This window comes from Equus caballus, chromosome 5 (genome assembly GCF_041296265.1).
Source record: "Equus caballus isolate H_3958 breed thoroughbred chromosome 5, TB-T2T, whole genome shotgun sequence".
NCBI classification, from domain to species: Eukaryota; Metazoa; Chordata; class Mammalia; order Perissodactyla; family Equidae; genus Equus; species Equus caballus.
In genome coordinates this window covers 40,500,566-40,519,347 of record NC_091688.1, presented here as the reverse complement: position 1 = coordinate 40,519,347, position 18,782 = coordinate 40,500,566, and the positions used below count along the sequence as shown (strand labels likewise).

The 18,782-nt window shown below is 56.6% G+C and overlaps 1 protein-coding gene across 7 annotated transcripts in view; it reads right to left on the bottom strand.

Moving 5' to 3' along the window:
• Nucleotides 1-18,782, bottom strand: part of MEF2D (myocyte enhancer factor 2D) — a 33,198-nt gene that overhangs the window by 9,906 nt on the left and 4,510 nt on the right. For 2 of the 7 annotated variants that reach the window (XM_023640998.2, XM_070267030.1), the window contains exons 2-8: nt 6,655-6,846; nt 5,831-6,034; nt 4,151-4,288; nt 2,897-3,107; nt 2,620-2,676; nt 737-927; nt 218-238 (exon numbers count right to left, since the gene is read on the bottom strand). In XM_023640998.2, the coding sequence (XP_023496766.1) occupies nt 218-238; nt 737-927; nt 2,620-2,676; nt 2,897-3,107; nt 4,151-4,288; nt 5,831-6,034; nt 6,655-6,708 (876 nt within the window). In that variant the 5' untranslated portion in view covers nt 6,709-6,846. Of the gene's footprint in view, nt 1-217; nt 239-736; nt 928-2,619; nt 2,677-2,896; nt 3,108-3,960; nt 4,096-4,150; nt 4,289-5,830; nt 6,035-6,654; nt 6,847-18,782 lie in introns of all 7 variants that reach the window. The other 5 variants (XM_023641000.2, XM_070267031.1, XM_023641001.2 and 2 more) reach the window with 3 other exon arrangements.

The following is an 18,782-nucleotide window of genomic DNA, read 5'->3' as shown; positions in this document are numbered from 1 at the left end:
CACACACATGCATGTCTAATCCCTCATCCCACCCCATTCACCTGTGTGTGCCACCTGGCACTGAGCGCAGCTCTTGGCAAATAACCAAACAAACAACACACACTACACACACAGGCGAAAGGACTAGGGCACACACATACTCCATGCTGGGCGACCGGAGAGCAATGGGTTGACCCAGAATTCAAAGCCACAGCAAACATCTCATAGCCTCACTTACCAGATCTAAATGGTCCTCAGTCTGGGAGCAGAAACAAAACCAAGGGGATGGTTCAGTCTCTAGCCTCTGCCCTCCCCTCAAACCCCTGCCCTCACAGCCATCCCATCTACCTCTTTGCAGAGGAGCAGGATGGCTCTCACCAGCCTAGGACAGAGCTCTTCACTGTCTTGACTGATTTCCAGAAAATGCCACATCCCAATGTCCATCGGTTAGGAAATCCTCACAGTCTAATTCCCATCCCTCTGCTGTAATGGCAAATCCTTCCTATCATCCTCCCCATCACAGAACCTTCTCTCCCACCTCCTGTCCCTTTTACTGCCCTTGAAGCTGGTGCTTCTGTGTTCCAACCTCTTGTATGGCCCTCTGAGAAGCAAGAGCTCATGAAAAGCCATGCTTCCATGCTCTCTTAGGAAGTCCTAACTGCTGGTTAACCTTCATCCCTCCTGCTGGAGCCGGCTCTCTCCTCCCTCGCCACCCTCCCATGCCCCACCGCTGCCCCTTCTCCCAACATCCACTCACCAAGTGATGCATCAACCCCTTCCCTCCCTGGGAAGTGATGACCCTCAGGTCAGGCTTGCGGCTTGGGGCTCCAAGCTGGGCGCTGTGGGTGGGTGGGGGCGGAGACTTGGCAGGGATGACCTTGTTTAGGCTGTTGCCATTAGCCACAGGGAGGAGGCCAGGGGAAGCCCGAGCACTAACGTAGCCATTCCCTGGAGAAGAGATGAGGGTAGAAGGGAAAACATGGACCCACCCCTCAGCCCTGTTAACTGCCCCCAAGCCAGGACTTCTATCACCAAGAACCTCACAAAGCCATGCGCAGGCTTTGAGTGGGTGCTGAGCTCTCTGATTCTCCCCTAAAACCGTCCTGTCTTGGAGAAAGGGGAGAAGATGCCTTACTCCCAAATCACTGGGTTTATCCCCCTGCCTCCAAACTACACGTGATGAGGCTGGGTGGCAGAGCTCTGAGATTGTAGGAAGAACTGGAAATGGAAACCGCAATGGCCAAGAGGCTCTTCCGCAGCCAAGCCTCTCCCTGCCTTTTCTCTTCTTTGGTCTCCACGGACAGGAAATCCGGCACCTTCTGATCCCACAAGCTGCCCCAAACTGGGCCCACAGTGACCTAGGTTGGAGGAGGGATGGTGGCCTGGAATTTAGACTTCGATGAGAATCCTGGTCACCAGGGCAAATCAACCACTGACTACTCCCTTCGCCATGAGCTGGGGATGCTGTGATGCAGACGAGCACATGACGAGACACCCACAGCTCTGGGGCAGAGGAGCCATGCGCTGGTGGTGGTGTCGTTACCGGCACTGGGGGACTGATTAACATAGCCACCACCATAATTAGACTGGAAATAACAAGCATAATGACTATCTTTTACATTTGTTCCACACTCCACAATCTACACAGGGCTTTCACACACATATTATCTTATTTATCCTGCAAAACGGACAGGACGTGTATCATTAGCCCTATTACAGAAGAGAAAACTTGAGGCCTGGTTGGCAGAGATGTAATGACTTGTCCAGGGCCACAAAGCCTTCCACGTGCTGGACTTCAGGGCCCACAAGTATCATTGTTCCCTTAAGATCTGAAGGCACTTCTCTGGCCCTCTCCTTCCAGAGGGAGGGGTATTCACCCATTCCCCCATTTCCTGACCCCAGTACACAACTACTGCCAAAGGGGTATTATATGGTGTGTAGGGCTAAGCTGGGGGATTCTAAAGCCCAGAGATGTGGGGGTGACCACAGTCAGAAGTGTCACCTTGCTCTGTCCCCTGAGAGTACACTGTTGCCCTGGAAGTGTGTGGCACCTCCATCCCAATTCCCGGATCACTCTGGGAATGGCAGGAATGTCAGGGTGACGTCAATGGTGACATTCGAAGTCATAGTCACCAGCCGGACAACGGCACAGGGCAGGAGGGGGCTGTCAGCTGTGGGGGTGGGGGGATGCAGGGAAAGCAGCCTTTCTTCTGTGGCTTATAGATGTGTGCTCACAAGTTCACATCTAATGTCTGGATATTTCCACAAGAGTGAGGATGTCTGCCTGTGTGTGAGTCTGTGCCTACTGTCTGTCAGCAATGCCAGATACTCACACCCTCCAGATCCCACCCAGACGCCCTCATTCAACTGGAAAAACCTGGGTCTTCTCCTCCAACTAGAATTGTTGGTCCCTTCTCACCACTTGCCCAGAATTCCCTGAGCCTCCATCTCTGCTGATCATCCACACCAATCACGCCACAGACAAGAAAATGCTGGGGCTTAAAAATCCTCAGACTCTACATCCAATTCAGGCCCTGGGATCTTCCTCTCCTCTAATCCAGATCCTTCTTGCTCCCTGGCCCCTGAGGCCACTGAGCAGGCAGATCCCACCCCACCCCCAGGCAGGGCGGCTGCACTCACCGACAGGGCTGGGGCAGGCTCCGTTAGCACTGGTGAGGTCCCCTCCCAGCATGGCCCCTGAAGAGAGAACAGAACCATGACGAGCTGACAGGAGGCCCCCTTCCAGAGTGAGTCTTGGGGACTGAACAGAGGGAGGAATCTCAGTTCCTTCCCTCAGGAGCCACATAAACGGGAGACTGCTGAGGCAGGTGAAGGGAAATACACTGTTGAAAATGGGTCCCTGAGTCTCCATCACACCTCATTTCTCCCTCACTTACTCACCTCCCAGCCCACTCACCCGCACTGGCTGGCCGCTGGGGCAGGCCGGGAGATACACTGTTCCTCTGTAGTGCTGGCTGCTGGGGAGACAGGAGCCGTGGGTCCGTGAGGGATGACGTCACCAGGGAAGGGGTGACCAGGGAGCCGCTGGGATTGCTGAACTGCAGTGAGCTCTGATTGGACACGGGCACCGTGACGGGCATGGCAAAGTTGGGGGCCGGGACAGCTGACTAGATAGAAAACAGAGAGGCAGGGTCAGGCCAGGGTGATCTCCTACCCTGGACCCACTTTGCCTGAGAGGGCAGGCAAGGGTTCTTCTAGTCTCTAGGCTGTGCATCCTAGGGCCGGCAGCTCCATCTCTCTGCTCTGGGCCCTCTTGGAGTCCTGCCTGCCACTCCCACCAAGGAAGTCCGTTGGTGGGAAGGCTTTGGGATCCAGTTCTGGCCCAGAGAAGGAGAACAAGGCTCTGTTCACTGCAGACAGGGCCTGGAACCCCCCTAGTGGAGGTGGGTTAGTCCTCAGCCAGGCAGGACACAGGGAGCAGGTTAGAGGCCCTGAGTACAGACCCAAATTCACACACACAGCTGTTAAAGGCCTGCACCATGGGTCAAGACGTCATTTCACTTGCAGTCTCTCATCCATCCAGCCTGCTGCAAAGGGTGCTCACCCCACCTCACTGCCTTCCCCTTTAGCAATCTCTGCTTCCCCTAAATAATGCTAGAGTATATTAGGCTGGGGATGTCAAAGCAGGCCCAAGGGGCCCTCTCCCCAAAAAAGATCCAGACAAAGAGCACATTCTCTACTTTCCTCTCATCTAAGGATCTCAAGTCATCTACACACTTCTTGCTGGTGAGGGGAATAGCCCAAGCCTCTCCCGGCCTATGCTTCATCCAAGATGAGTCTCAGCAAGTGTCACAAGTTTATTATGACCAAGGTCAGAGGTTCCTCAGTGGTCACCAATAGCCCCAGCATGGCTCAGAGCGGAACACCCATCAGAGGCAGCCGAGGGCCGGGCCGGGCCGGGCCGGGGCGCGAAGCCACACCATGCAGCACAGGGAGGCTCTCCTCCATGCGACTACTCACGGCCAGTCTATAACTCTGCATCATTTTATCAAACTCCTCGTCTATCTTTTTATATTTCTCCTCCGTCTGGGGGGTCAGGGCAAACACCTCGTCCACCTCAGGGCTCTCACATTCCCTGTGCTTCTTGTGCAGCGCCTGGGGGGAAGGGGCCGGGAGGGGGGCCAACAGAGAGAGAGTGAGTGGGGCTCACCCCATAGCGCCGGAAGAGCCCGTCGAGCTCCTCGCTGGCGCGCCGGTACTTGTCCTCCAGCAGGGGGCTCTGTTCCAGCGAGTCCTCCCCGTCGGGCTCTGGGCTGTCGCAGCCGTTGAAGCCCTTCTTCCTCAGGGTCTGTAACCGCACCACTACCGTCAGCGGGGGGTGAGGGTCCTCCCCCGCCCGCCTCCCCAGAGCTCCTTCCAGCCCTTGCCTAAGACCCTCCTACTTTTCCCCAACCTCTTTCCTCAGGGTTCCCAGCATCTCCCCAGCCCCCTCCCTCAGTGTGCCCCTCCCCTCCTGGGGCACTATGTGAAGATGTGGTTGGTGGGGGAGGCATCAGAACACAGGGGTCATGTGCAAGGTGGGCCTAACTCAGAGAAGGCACTTGGCACAGACACACGTGCTTCCAAGGTGATATGTGGGGAGGGGGCTCTCTGGGGCATGGGTTGAGGGGCTGGTGCCCTGGGCCAGCCCCGGACTGACCACTCTTGGGCAAGTGCCAGCCAGAGGCACGGAGACTTCCCCAGGGGAAAATATTCAACACTGGCTTTGCCCAGCTCAATTCCTGGGTTCTCCTTAGAAGAAGAGAGAAACAGAGGGAGAGAGAAATAGGGGAGAGAGAAAGAGAGAAAGAGAAGAGAGGGAGAGGAATCAGAGGGAGAAAGGAAAAGAGGGAACGGGCACTTGAGTCCCCACTCTACCAGCCCGCACGCTGTCCCTGCCCAGAGGCCAGCGCTTCTCACATGTGTGCATGCGTCCACACAAGGCAGGGCACACCTGCTGGGTCTGGAGGAGACCCCAAAGCTGCCCTCTCCATGCTCAAAACAGCTTCACAGATACTTGTTTTGTCTATAAAATGAATGCAAATTTTACATTCTAGCCCAGAATAAGTCTGTTTTCTCTAATATAAAAAAATAAAGGAATTTCCTCCAAATCTTTGAGTTAAAGCCTCACTCCAGGAAGGCAGGCCTGGGGCTTCCGGACACCCTCTTCATCAGCAAAAGTTATGTACCCCCAAAGCACATGGACCTCAGTGGGCAAAGCAGGAACAGGGCTGTCTCATTCAGTTCACACAACACCCTTCAAAGCAGGCAGTGGCCCCATTTGGCGGAGGTGGGCACCAAGGCTCGAGGAGGCAAAACCACCTGCCCAAGGCCACGTGGTCAGGAAAGGCCAGAGCTGGGTCCCAAAGGCCATGTCCTTCAACAGTTCACAATGTCAGCTCTCTGAAACAGAAAGTTGAGCCATAGGGACCCACAAAGGGACAGAGACAGAGCAGGAGAGATGGAGACAAAGAAAAAGAGTCGGATGCAGGAGCAGACCACAAGATGGAGAAGGGGGAAACAGAGAGAGAAAGAGAGAGTGTGAAAGAAGACAGAGCAGAGAGCCGTCATGTCACGCCTGACACACATTCAGAAAGGCTCTCTGAGAGGGCTACAGTGGGAGTGGGCTGGGTGGGCAGCCCCACCTGACATCTACTTGCTGCCCCTCCTTCCTCCCTGGGCCGGGGTTTGTGTGAGAGGATGTGGGTTTATACGTGTGTGCACGCAGGTGAGGGGCTATGAGGGGCCGGTGTACACAGGCATGTGCTCGGGCAGGTCCGTGTGTACGTGCTGCGTGGGCATGTGATGTGCAGTTGCAGGCAGGGGGTGGGGTCTGGGTATGTGGGCCCACCTCGATGATGTCGGCGTTGGTGCGGCTCTCGTGCGGCTCGTTGTACTCTGTATACTTGAGCAGCACCTTGTCCATGTCGGTGCTGGCGTACTGGAACAGCTTGTTGGAGTGGTTGAAGATGATGAGCGCGATCTCGCAGTCGCATAGCACGCTCAGCTCATAGGCCTTCTTCATCAGCCCGAACTTCCGCTTAGTGAATGTCACCTGTAGGTGGGCAGTCAGGTCTGGCTCAGTCAAGGCCTGCCCAGGAGTCCCAGCCTACAGGCAGCTGGAAAGAGCCCCTGCCTTGGGAGGCCCCATTCTCAGGGTGACACAGCCCTGATCTAAGGAGCCCCTGGTCTGGGGAATGAACAGGCCAGGACCTCTCTGCCAACACATGGCCAAGACATAGCCCAGAGTCAACTCACTGAAGGGAGAGGATTTAGATGGACAGAACTCCACACCTCTGTGCTGGGGGCTATAAAGAGGTCAGGGAAGGAGAAGAGAAGGGCTCCCTGGCTCTTCCCTTGAAGGAGGAAGAGGGGAAGGATTCATCTCGGAAAGGGGGCAGCCCTGGTGCGGCCTGCAGCTTGCATGCAGCTCCTGGGGAGGGGCACAGGTCCATGTGGCTGCAGCAACAGATGAGCCTCAGGGTTCTGGGACACAGGGTTCTGAGAGCTGCAGGGAGGCGAGGCTCCTCTTCTCTCAACTCAGCCTTTCCCCTTCCATAATGGCCTCCACAGCCCCCTTCTTCCAGGAAACCCTCTTGGAGTGGCTGGACGGAACGGAGGCAGAGGCCAGCTCCCTGCCCTCACCCACTCTGTGTGGCTCCAAGACCTCCTCACCTGTCGGTTCCGCTCATCAGTGATTCGCTGGATCTGAATCTTTTTCCTCCCCATCTTCTCCGGGGATCCTCAGTGCCAGGGAGGGGAGGGGATCGCTGGGTGGTGGGTCTCGGCACGCCTTACACTGTGCTCATGAACGGTCTGGGACCAGCGCTCAGTTCATGGTCTGCAGGACACCTTCTGTACAGCCTCCTGGGAGGGGGTGGTCACGAGAGGACTGTCAGACCTGGCAACCCTCAGCCTGCTCCTTGACCACACGGGCCAGGCTCACAGCATCCCTCTGAGGGGCTAGCGGCATCTGAGCCCCATCCTCAAAGTGAGGAAATGGTGGTAACCTGAGGCAATGGCATGCCACAGCCAGGCACAAGTTGGAACTCACACTCAGGGCCCAGGACTCACACTATCACTCCTGCCCTCAGGTCCTAGGTCAGAGTACCAGGAGCTCCCTGGCTTCAGAGGGTCTGGGTCTTAGAGAATACCCCCCGCCCCCTTCTCCCCAGCGCCTGCCCAGAGTAGAGACATCTGGGTTCACCAGCTGCCCCTCTGGCCTAGAATGGTGCTTCCCGTTCTGGAGCGTGGTGCAGAGAATGTGCTGAGTGAACACCTGCCAAGGCTCTGAACAGCTAGTACAGTGTACCTGGTGCCAGGATGGGAGTGCTCTGGGGCCCCTAGCTCAAGAACATAGCAGAGCAGGTCTAGAGCAGTGGTACTCATACTCGGCTCACGGAACCCTGGAGCCTGGCGTCCCAGAGTGGGGCTGGGGCTGCAGGACCCCATCCCCTCAACCAGGGCTCCTCCACACCAATCCTTTACTCAGCCTCAGCCTAAAATTTTTGTTTGAAGGAACGGTTCTGCTGTTTTAAATAAACAAAATAAATAAACCACCCCCCCCGACCAGAGATCTGTAAATTTTTTCTGTAAAGGGCCAAATAATAACTATTTCAGGCTTTGCAGGCCATACAGTCTCTGTTGTAACTACTTGACTCTGCCAGTGCAGCATCAAAGCAACTGTAGACAACACATAAACAAACGAGGACGGCTGTGCCCCAATAAAACTAGATTTAGAAGAGCAGGCACGGGTCAGATCTGGCCCCTGGGTCACAGTTTGCCGACTCCTGCTCTAGAGGAATGGGCCAGGTCTAGAACCCAAGTTCAGTCAGAGTAGTGCTTCCCAACCCTGTCCACCTTGAAGCACAGAGAGAAAACACAGAGCCTACTGATAAACCAAGGAGGCCACTGGCAGCCAGGGGACGCAGGCACCAGGCAGAGGGATCCCCATCCCAGAACACCTGTAAACCAATCACACAGACTACCGAGCCAGGACAAGAAACACTTCCGCACTGTACATCTCCAGGATGGGAGGGGGACCAGGAGTGGGAGCCCAGCCTGGGCCAGAAAAGGTATGCAGTCTCAGGGGTGGACAGTGCCCAAAGAGGGTGGGTGAGCCCTCGGGGACTGGAAGGGCTCAGGGTGGGATGGAGGCATGAGATGACCCCAGGACCCCTCTAGCTCTGTGATTCCAGAGGTAGAGCCTCCTGGGAGATGGTGGAGGGCAGTGAGCATGGAGCCCAAGCTTTCTAAAGCCACTCTGATTGGGTCCTGGGAGGAGTGTGGCCCTCAGAAGTCTAGCCCTCCCCTCTAGAACGCCCCCTCCACACAGCCCCTTCCAGAGACCCCACTGCAGAGTCCAGGAAGGTGGGCTCTCACCTCTCCTGGGCAGAGGTATCCAGGGAGCCTCTGTCTTGACCTCCCCTCTAACCCAGGCAGAGGGGTCACTGGGGTGTTTGATGACAGATATCTGTAATTATGAACCCCCTCCCCAGCCCCCATTTCCAATGGCTGCTCAGCTTCCCTGGAGCCTTTTCAGCTCCACTCAACTGTGGCCCCCAAGGTACCACAGTAGATGCCAAAGTTCAACCTTGGCATCTTGGCCATGGAGGGAAGGGGGAAGGGAGGGCAGGGAATCTATGGACTTGGGAGGAGCCAGGAATACCCCTTCCTACCCTTTCCCATTACCAGGACTGTACCCTGGGCTTCCCCTAGCCCCGGTGGAAAGAAGGCTTCTGCTCTGTCCAGATACCTTCAGAAAACAATGTGCTCCCTCCCTCCACCCCTCACTCTCTCTCTCCAGAGAGGGACCCCAGAATCCTCTTCCTCTCTTCCTTATCCTCAAGGTGCTCCTTGGGCCTCCTACTGTCCCCCCTCACACACTCCCTAGGACAACACCAACACCAGCCCTGCCAGCCCTGCCAGCCCTGAGTGGCTCAGCAGCCACCTCTTTCCTTGCCTGTGACCTCCATCTCTGCCAAACCCCTAGCACAAAGGCCTCAGCCCAAGGACTCCAGCTCCCCTGCTTCCCGGTGCAATCCAAAGGCTGTACTTTCTGGAACTGCAGTGGTATGGGCTCAGCAGGGAAGGTGGGGAGGGCACACTGAGGGCAAGGGGGCGCTAAGAAGAGGGCTTTTAAACAGGCCTGGCCTTGACACCCCCCCATCTAGACTGATCAATGCAGTCACTGCTGCACACCCCTGGCTTAGAGCATCTGCCTTACCTCCCTCTCCCATTTCACCGTCTCCCGCTGGCCACCTTTCCTTCGTAAGCGAATTCTTGCTGAGCTGTAAGCTCTATCAGCTCATGGCCAACACCACCTCCTCCTCCAAGTTGGGAGAGAACGCTCTCTCTACTCTCATGAGCCTTAGGAAAGTCATTCCTGCCATCCAACCTCATTCCTTTGGTTCTCCCAATTATGTACTCTCAGAGCATCCTGTTCTTTTCTTTCTAGCACTTACAGTTGTAAATAATTACAATTCTGTGCTTCTATTACATGCCTGGTTCCCAATGAGATGAAGCTTCCTGAGGGCAGGAACCACATTTTTTTTTTTTTTACCACTCTGTCCCCTGTAAGAAAGACCTCAGGAAATGTCTGTTGAAAGGAAAAAATGATTGTTTCATTGTTGAGACCCTGTAAGAAGTCCTTCTTGTTGTCTAACTTGAATCAGTCCTGCTGCAGGACCAGCTCCTCTCACTCTGTCCTCTGTGGAGATAGAACACTTCCTCTCCCAGATGCCCCTGAAGCTTGTCCATTTGGATACCACCTACCCTCTAAACACTGCTGCTACTTCAGTCCTCAACCCTCCCTACCCTCGAGTTGGCTGGTACAGAGGGTGAGACTCTGAAGTCTTCTAAGGAGCAGCCCTGAGCACATGGAGATGGAGAGGATGGGGTTGCTTAGGCAACTGTCGCCTGGCAACCAGCTCCCTGGCTGATCTCCTACACCGCCCCCCCACACCCCCGCCTCATGCTGGGGGAGCTGGGATGGGAGAGGGATCAGGGCTGAGAAGATAGGGAAGCCATAGAGGCCCACTGAGCATCCTCTGACAGAGGGAAGTCAGGATTAAAAAAATCTAGGCCCCATCTTTCCCAAGTCTCTGCCGAGGTTGCCCAAAGCACTTTTCCTAACTCCACGTTCCCAGGGCCCCTTCCCCACTGCTGCTCCTACCTGTGCCAACACTGCCACCGGAGGAGGTGCCCTGCCTTGGGCAGTCCTTCCTCCAATCTAACCAGGAGCCCTCCAACAAAGAAGGCTCAGTCTGGACTAATCTCTTTCCCCTTCTGCTATCCATTCTACATTGTTGCAGTGTTTGAAAGCCCTGGGGCAAGAACATGAACTTAGCCTTGACTTTGGAAGGAGTAGCTGGGGCCTGGATGGGCACAAAGGACCCTAAACTGACCCTATCCAAAGTAAGGAGGCCTATCTTGTCCAAGCTTCCCTCCTGCTCAATTAGGGAGGTTTTAATGAACACCTGGACCTCCTTAATTAGCCCTCTGCCTAATTACCTAACCAACTGCCAGGAGCCAGAGGCCTGGGCATCTGTTCTCCAGATGTGAGCCTTTTCTCCCTGGCCTGGCCCCATTCCTCTTCTCCTTTCCAGCCTGCTCCTCCTCTAGGAAGCCCTCCCAGATGACCTGGCTTTTGGCTGCTTCTCCTGGAGCCCAGGGCTTGGGAGGGTTTAGGGCTGCCATGGAGACAGGGGGTTGGTCAGGATGGCCATCCTGAAGGCCCCAGGACCCACCCAATCCTGACCTCAGGCCACAGCTATGACTCCTTGGGCTGGCAGCATCTGTGTCACCAAAAGTACCCCCTCGAAGGCTCTGGCTGCTTCTGATTCACCCACTCAGGGCAGTGCTGGCAGGACAGGGTTGGGCAGGGTGGCCCTCCTGGGGGGTGGGGCTTGGGGGCAGGCAGAGGCAGGGCCTTCTACAACGATGACAACGATGGAGACAGAATGAGCAAAGAGGGAGGGAGGATGGCAGCTGGGCTGAGCCCCAGAGAGCCAGGCTCAGGCCCACTTTCTGCAGAGAAGGGTGGTTGCAGAGAAGCCTCAGCAAATGGAGAGCAGAGAGGACGCAGGGTAGGAGGCTCATCAGAAAACACCCTTGACAAGGAAGGGCTGAGGGAACCAGAGCTGGGGAGATCCAGAAGGATCCCCCTGGACAGCTATTGTTCCAAGCAGGGCTACAGACCCAACCGGAACCTGTGGGTCATATTTACATGTAAACGAGGTACAAATAATATACCAAAGGTACCCTAAAGGGGTCTTGGTTTAGAGGGGGTAAAGGAGAAGAAACAGGCCCCTGCCTCCCCCAATGTAACACCTCTTGGTACCTGAGCAATATTCAAACCATTCTCGGGTTTCAGAATGATGCTATCTCAGTTCCTGTGTGAGGGTGGCCTGGGGCCAGTGGGGAGAGTTGGGGGGAGAGGTCAGGGCGGCCTCCTGGAGCTGCAGCTGCAGCAGGGCGGCCCTTCCTGGGGAGGTGCAGGAGCCATGCCTTCCAATGGCTGGCCTCCACCCCCTTTCCGGCTGTAGGCAGGGCAGTACCGACCACCCTTCTCCCCTGCACCCTCCCACCCATATCCACCTTCTGTCCCAGAGGCTCAGAGGAACTGCAGGGCATCTGCTTTCAGAGCTGCCATACCAGCACAGGCCAAAATGGAGCAGATGCCCAGAGAGGCTGAGTGAGCAGCCCCCCATCACAGAGCAACGGGGCTTCAACCCTGCTCTTCCACACAGTGAGAAAGGCATCTCTCATTAAGCAGCCCTTCATCCCTCCCTCCCAGGCTGCTCCAGGCTGCAGGCTGTGGACTGGAGGAGAAGGCAGGAGGCGCTGGAGACAGCTGTCATCCCTCCTCCCGCCCCTTCCCCCTGGCTGGGCTGCAGGGCATGAAATAAGCAGCAGGCGCTGGGGGAGGGGGTGACAATCCAATCCACCTGTCACCCCCACAGTCAGGCGGCCTCAAGCAGTCTGCTCACTAACGAGGGAGGAGGCGTGGGTGAGGCAGACATGAGGGGGGTGGCAGAGGGGGACAGACACACAAACGCAGGAAAAGAGACAGAGAAAAGAGGCAGAGAGGCCAAGAGGAAGGCAGAGTGTGGGGCAGAGGCAGAGACGGACAAGGAAAGGGTCAGATGAGAGGGAGAGAGAGAGACCAGACAGAGACAAAGATTCAGAGAGAAACAGGTAGAGAACAAGAGACAGGTGCAACAGCTGCTCGCAGAACCCTGAGGCTAGGCCGGGCGTGGGCGTAACCTGACAGGACACCAACCCTGCCCTCTGAAAACTTGCAGTCCAGCCAAGAGAGACAAGGGAAGGCCAGGTCCCATCTAGGGCGAGGGCAAGGAGAGGCAAGGGGCCCTTGGGGACCTGGACTGGGCCTGGGATGGAGCATCTCCCCAAGCCTGAGGGCAGGCCCCGAGAGCTGGCAGAGGTGAGCACAGGCCTAGGGCCTCTTAATCCCCTGGGAACGGCCCCCACTCCCAGCCCACCCCCACGGCTCACAACCTTCCTAGTCACTCTCTGAAGCACAGCCCTCGGACCTCTTCCCTCTAAGCAAAGACAGACGCTGAGGAGCTCTGGAAGACGGGGTGGGAAGGTGAACTCAGCAACTACCCCCCAAACACAGAAGGATGGGGCCCAGGCAAGAGGGCCCTGGGGTACACACAGGGAGCCGTTCCTTCACAAACACTGTACTGGCCCCGAAGTGGGGGCATCACCCCTCCGAAGTCTGAGCGAAGGCAGTGCTGGAGTCTCACACTAACCCCCCTCCCCAGCCTGGTCCCCACCCACTGTTCCCCGGCTCCTTCTTCCACTCCATTCTCTCTGCCCCCTCCCCCATGGCAGCCTCTTTTCATTCACCCCAGAGTTCTTCTGGGGTCTGCTCTCAAAGGCGCAGGCAGGTCCCCATCCCTGATCCTCCTCCCTTCGAAGTTCTGTTGGCAGGCTCACTTCTCAAACCCCTGGTTCCCACCATCTTCCCCTCCCTCGGGGACTCCCCTCCCCCAGCCCAGCAGCCTCAGGGTTGGGCAGGGGCTATTTTTAGCCTGGGCACTGAGCTAATTTTAACTCACCGACAAGGGACCTGGGGGCGGGCTGTCAGGCTGGGGGGAGGGAGGGAAGGACCAGTCCAGGAAAGCTGAACCTGGGGCAGGGGTGGTCTTGGGCCCCAGGCACCCTAGGAACACAAGTGGAGGCAGGCACCGCAGCCTCAGCTTAAGGAACAGGAATTGAGGTGCCAAGAGGAGCACCAGTGTGGGGAGCAGGGCTGGGAGCCCTCCCTCCAGCTTCCGCTGGACAACTCTCTCGAGCCCCACCCTAGGCTTCCCGCCCTCTTCTCCTTGGCAAATCTCCTGGGACGGGGTCATCCTGTTCTCTGCCCAGGAGATGCCTCTCCAGTGAGGGTCTGGCTCCTGAGCCTCCTCTACTGCTTCCCCACCCCAGCTTGTCCTTCCTGTAGTCTAGCTCTCATCCTTCCTGTAGCAGCTGTGAGGTTGTTTGCCTCCCTACAGAGGGAGCAGCCAGCCCCCCAGCCAGGCTCCAACACCTCCCACCCCAGGCTCTGGCCTTCCCCTCAGGCCTCTGGACTGGCTCCTAGGAACCCCTCCCAACCCCCGCAAGTTCCTAGAGCCACCCAGCTTGATCTCAGGAAGAATTTGGGGGCAAGAGAAGATTGAGTCCTAGTAGAAAAGAGGTGGGTGAAGTAGAGCAAAGAATAGCCCGGGGAAATATGGGGGTCCGGGAGGGATTCAGGATGCCTGGGTCTAGTCCCTACTCTGGCCCCAACTCACTGTGTGACCTTGAATAAGTCACTGCCTCCTCCTCCCTCCAGGCTTCACCTCACCGGCCAGTACAGTGGGTGGGTGGAGTGGACTAGGTACCCAAGTGCCCTTACAGCCCAGAAATTTGGTTCCTGTGCTCTTTAGAGAGGCCCAAAGGAAGGGAGAGCAGGGCTATGATTCTCTGGAGAGGTAACAGAAGAGATGGCCGGTTGGGTTCACTGTCCTTCATCTTGAGGGGGAAGGCAATGTGGAGGCCAGAAGAGAGTGGAGAGGGGCTGATGAAGACAGAGGTGCTTTCTAAACAGTAACCCCCACAACAGATGGCCAAGGGGTGATAGAGGCTCGTGGTCAGCTGAGGCAGGTGCCAGGTGGGGCACACAAGGCCCTGGCAGCAGAGCTTCAGCCACCCCAATCTCCTCACACACCTGGAATGCCTGTCAGACCCAAGGCTTGAGGTCTTGCTTCTGGTTACTGAGTGGCCACTGGCCCAAGGTCAATGTCATGGTCATTAGTGGGGCCAGTTCTGGAACCCAAGCCTGAGCCTTGCTTCATGATCGGTAATGACTCACTACTACTCATTTGCATGGGGATTTGCATAGTGTCTCTGACCTTATTCCATCAGGCTCAACTTCCCATTCCAGGACCTGGGCCACCGCCACTCAGCATCCCTAGGTACTCAGGGACCCCAAGCAGCGTTCTTGGTACCTCAGGCCTCCAGTGCCATTCTTCTCCTCCAGAAAGCATGTCTGAATTGATAAATACCCCCAGGAGTATCATCTTTCTAGAGCTTTCAGTCCAACTGGTCATCCTCTCCCGTCTAGGTCCCCTGTCCAGGAAGGGAAGTGGGCGGGGGAAGGTGAGATTATGAGGAATAAGCAAGCACTGCAGCCAAGGAGTTCGATAAATTCCTAGGGTGAAGTGTGATGGCTCCACAGTGATGCTGCCTGGGGCTCCGCAACAGAAAAGCCTCATTCCCCTCCTTAGCGCCGAGGGTGGGGCGGCAGCAGGATGGGAGTGGGCTATGCTTTCCTTCTACCTCTGTTCCCACTTCTAAAATCCACTCGTGAGAGCGCAAAATGAGGGGAAACGGCCTCGTACGGCAGGCAGGATATATGCAAGACTACAGAGAAGACTTCCCAGGTCTGAGTTCTTGGCCTCAAATTAGCCTCTGGGGCTCAAATTTGCTTTGTTAGAAGTCACCCAACCCAGCATGGGCAGCCGGTAACATTTGGGAGAGCACGGGAGCCCTGGCATTACACTCCAACCAATGGGAGCAGGAAGACAACCAGTCCCCTGCCTACCTTGAAGAGGTCAAACTGACCTCCGCTTGTCCAGTTGTAGTATCTACACCTCCAGCCATACCCTCTGAAACAATGGAGCCCAGCAGTGGTCTCCTTTCCTGGGAAGTCCTTCCTGCTATCTAACCACCATCCCTCCTACTGCAGCCAACCCTTATATTGCAACCTAAGCCCATGTCAGTCATCTGGACGAGAGTGGTGGACAGGGGCCCCTGGCTATTCGAAGCCTTGACTGAGGAGAGGTGGGGGCGGTTGGGACGGTTAGTGTGTCACCTTCCACCTCCCCACCCAACTTCCCTCTGGGGTCTCAGGAGACAGAAGTGAAAGTGGCAGCTGGGGCCTTGGGGGCGGGTCAGCTTAAGAGCCGTTGGGGTGAGTATACTGCTACCAGTGCTGGGTCTGGGCTACTTGCCATTGCAGCAGGTGGGCTGATGGTTAGATCAGGGGAGGGACTTCCCATGGAAATGAGGGCATGGGGCAACTATGGAGTGTGGGCCCCTGGCCAAAGGAAAAGCAGGCTCAGGGAAAAAGTGGAGAAAAGCAGGCAGTAGACAGTCTCAGAAGGGCATTCCCTTTCAGGGCAGTGGTTTGTCCCCTTGTTTAAAGAGCAAGATCCTTTCTTCCCCACAGAACAGGGGCATGGCTGCTTTGGCTGAAGCAGATGAAAGGGGTCTGGGCCCTGACTGCTGGGAGGTGAGGGCAAGGAGAGAGGGCAGGGGGCCCCCTGAGGCCTGGGCCTTCAGACTGGACAGCACCAATGCTGATGGCAGAAAAGGTGGAGGATCAGAATGTGAAGTGTCCACCTACAATTACAGCCAGGGGGGTGAAAGAGGCCAATCCAATCAGGGAAAGCAAATCCTCCTAGAGACATCATGACCTCAGGAAGCCACGGAGGATTTAAAGGGGCCGCTGAGGGCAGTGGCCAGGTCTCCTTCTGACTCGAAGGACAGTCCTCCAAGCCCCTGGCAGGGGAGGGCAGGCAGTGCGGCTGCGTGGGCCTGCTGAGGCGGCCGGCCAGGCAGCTCTTACAGGATTAGCTTGCTGCTTTCAGGAAAGGTGCCAGGTGAAGCTAAGATGCCCAGCCAGATGGAAGGGGGCCGGGCGGCCGGCTTGGTAGGGGTGGGTACCTGCACACAGCTATACAAATACTCACCCCCAGATTTGATTTGTGCCCCTCACCAACACCCAGCTCCTCACTCTTTCCTGAAGACACTGTGCAAAGAGCCCTCTGATTTCTGCCACCTAGCACCCCTGCCCACCAAGCTTGCTCTGCCGTTTCTATGACCTGGAGCTGTCCTTCCTCTGAGTGGGAAGTCCTCCCTGTTGTCTACTCTCAATCCTTCTGCTATACTTTACAACCAGGGCCCCACCCCAGGGAGCAGGTGAGGGGCCAGGAGGTTCCTCCTTTCCCCTCCCTGTCAGCTCCCCACCCCCTGGACTGACAGGTGGGGGAGACAAGAGAGAGCAGCTGTGCCAGGACACCTGTCCCCACCCAGTCAGCCGGGGCCCCACAGGCCTGCCATGGGGTATGCAAAGGGGAGTCAGCAGAGAGGCAGGCAGCTGTGGGGGCAGGAGGAAAGGGGCTCAGAGGTCACGGAGAGATGTGACTGAGAAGGCCCGAAGCACCTCTTTGAGATCAGCCCTTCCTCCTAGTCTACCCCCAACCATTGTCCCTCACGGAACACAGAATACACACATGCTTTGAAAGGAAAAACTCCGGGTGCGAGGTGATCTGCTCCATCCCCTTGTCTCCATGTCACTTGATCCAACTGGAGTGGGGAGATTCCACAAAAAGGAAGAGACCGACCCCTCCTCTCCCCACCCACGCCCACTCCCACCGTAAGTTTTCCCTTGAGGATTGGGGATGAGCTCCCTCTTATTCCTTGTGCTCCCAACCCTCAACCCCAAGTATTTGCTGGCGGGGTGGGGAAATCATGAGGAGTAAGAAAGCACGCAGCCAGAGGGATTTGCTAAGACTCATGGGGCGAAGTGTGGAGGGGGTAGGTCCGGAGACAAGGAGACAGCTGGCTGGGGAGGGCAGGGCTGGGCTCTGCTTCCCAAGCCCATCCCAGGGTCAGACTGAGCCCCAGACCTGGAGGTCTCCTCAGGCCTCCCCAGCCCCCCTCCACACCAAGTCCTTACCCAGGGACCTTGACTTCACCCCACCTTCTGGGTGGCTGCCTTAGCAGGCAAGTCCTAGGCCTTGACATTGGGCTGGAGCTGATGTCTGGAAGAAAGGATGCACCCCCTTTCTAAGCACCCACTCTGAGTTGAGCACCATACATTTTCCCACTGAACCTCCTTCCTTTCCTAATGAGGAAGGAGGTTCCTTTTCTCCCTTTCATAGAAATGGAAACCAACTCAGAAACAGGCAGGGACTTGCCCAAGGTCACCCGAAATAAGTGGCAGAGGTGGGCTGACTCCTGAGCACACTGCTTCCCCGCGTGACCTGGACTGAGAGCAGGCAGGGTCTCCCTCCACCGGAGAGTTACAGCACATTCCTTCCATGGCAGATCCCCTAATTTCTGAGCCTGGGAAGCTCGTGTCGGCCATGCCTCTTGCCTTCAGACAAGCCCAGGACTCTTGTGGCTCAAGTCGTCCCACTCTAGTCTCGCTCCTCATCCATCTCAGGTGGTAGCTCAAGGGGTACTAACGGGTACGCAGGAGGGGTCCCTGAGTGCCATCCGTTCCGCCTTCATACCGCTGCTTTGGGGGCTTTCTCCCATGGCGGTCAATCAGAAGACAACACGTTCTCAGGGAACTGAAGCACACCCCCCTCAATTTGCCACCAAACCCTAATCCTCTGCCTTCTGCAGGGAATCCTACTAGGTTAGCTCTTTCCTTCAGCAAATCCTCCTCCTTCCCCCGGACCTCCTTTCCCAGTGCCCCAGCTGCAGGGCAGAATCCTTCCCCCAACCCCAGACAGAAGCCCTTATCATCTCCTAACTGAGAAAGCTTGAGCAAGTCACTTAAATCTGACTCAGTCGCCCCAAACATAAAAAACAGTTGTGGAGAGAAACAAATGAGCCTCCATATGTCTCCATGCCTAGTACGGAGCTTGGCACACAGGGGCACAGCAAATGGAAGTTTCCTTCCTCCAGTCCCCAGGGACCTCGAAAGTTCTAGTTTTGGGTCTCCAAAGTATATCAGAAAACAGGGAGAGTGGGGCACTGCCTGAGACTGAAGCTCTCTTCACCAGGGGTCAAAAACAGCTCCTTCTCTATATGCTTCCCTGGTCTGCCCAACTCCTACGGGAGTGGCCAGAGCACCCCGCCAGAGGCACCACGCCAAGGTCAGTGACCAGGCCTGGAGCCCAGAGCCTCCTGGGAGGGTGAGTTTAAATGAGTAAATATGGTCCCGCCTGGGTGTGGCCAGCAACAGGCCAGAGTTGCGGACAGGCCCCTCCCCTCCCAGCCCACAGCAGAAGGGAGAGACAGCAGGTACAAGGGCCTGCCCTCCCGAAGGCTATCGGGGTCCTGGGCAGAGTCAGTGAATGCATCCGTCTGTCTCCAGACCTGGCCAGAAGCTGGGCCAGGCTCTCAGGAAGGGCAGGCTGTAGCAGCAGCCTCAGGAAAAGGAAAAGTCAGATGCAAAGGGCCTTGGGGATCACCCAGGCCAGGGATCTGCCCCAAAATGCCTGAGGGCGCAGATGCAATCTGGACACCTCAGAGTGGCCTCGCTCCTCAGCGTGAGTGGGGAGGGCAACAGAGTC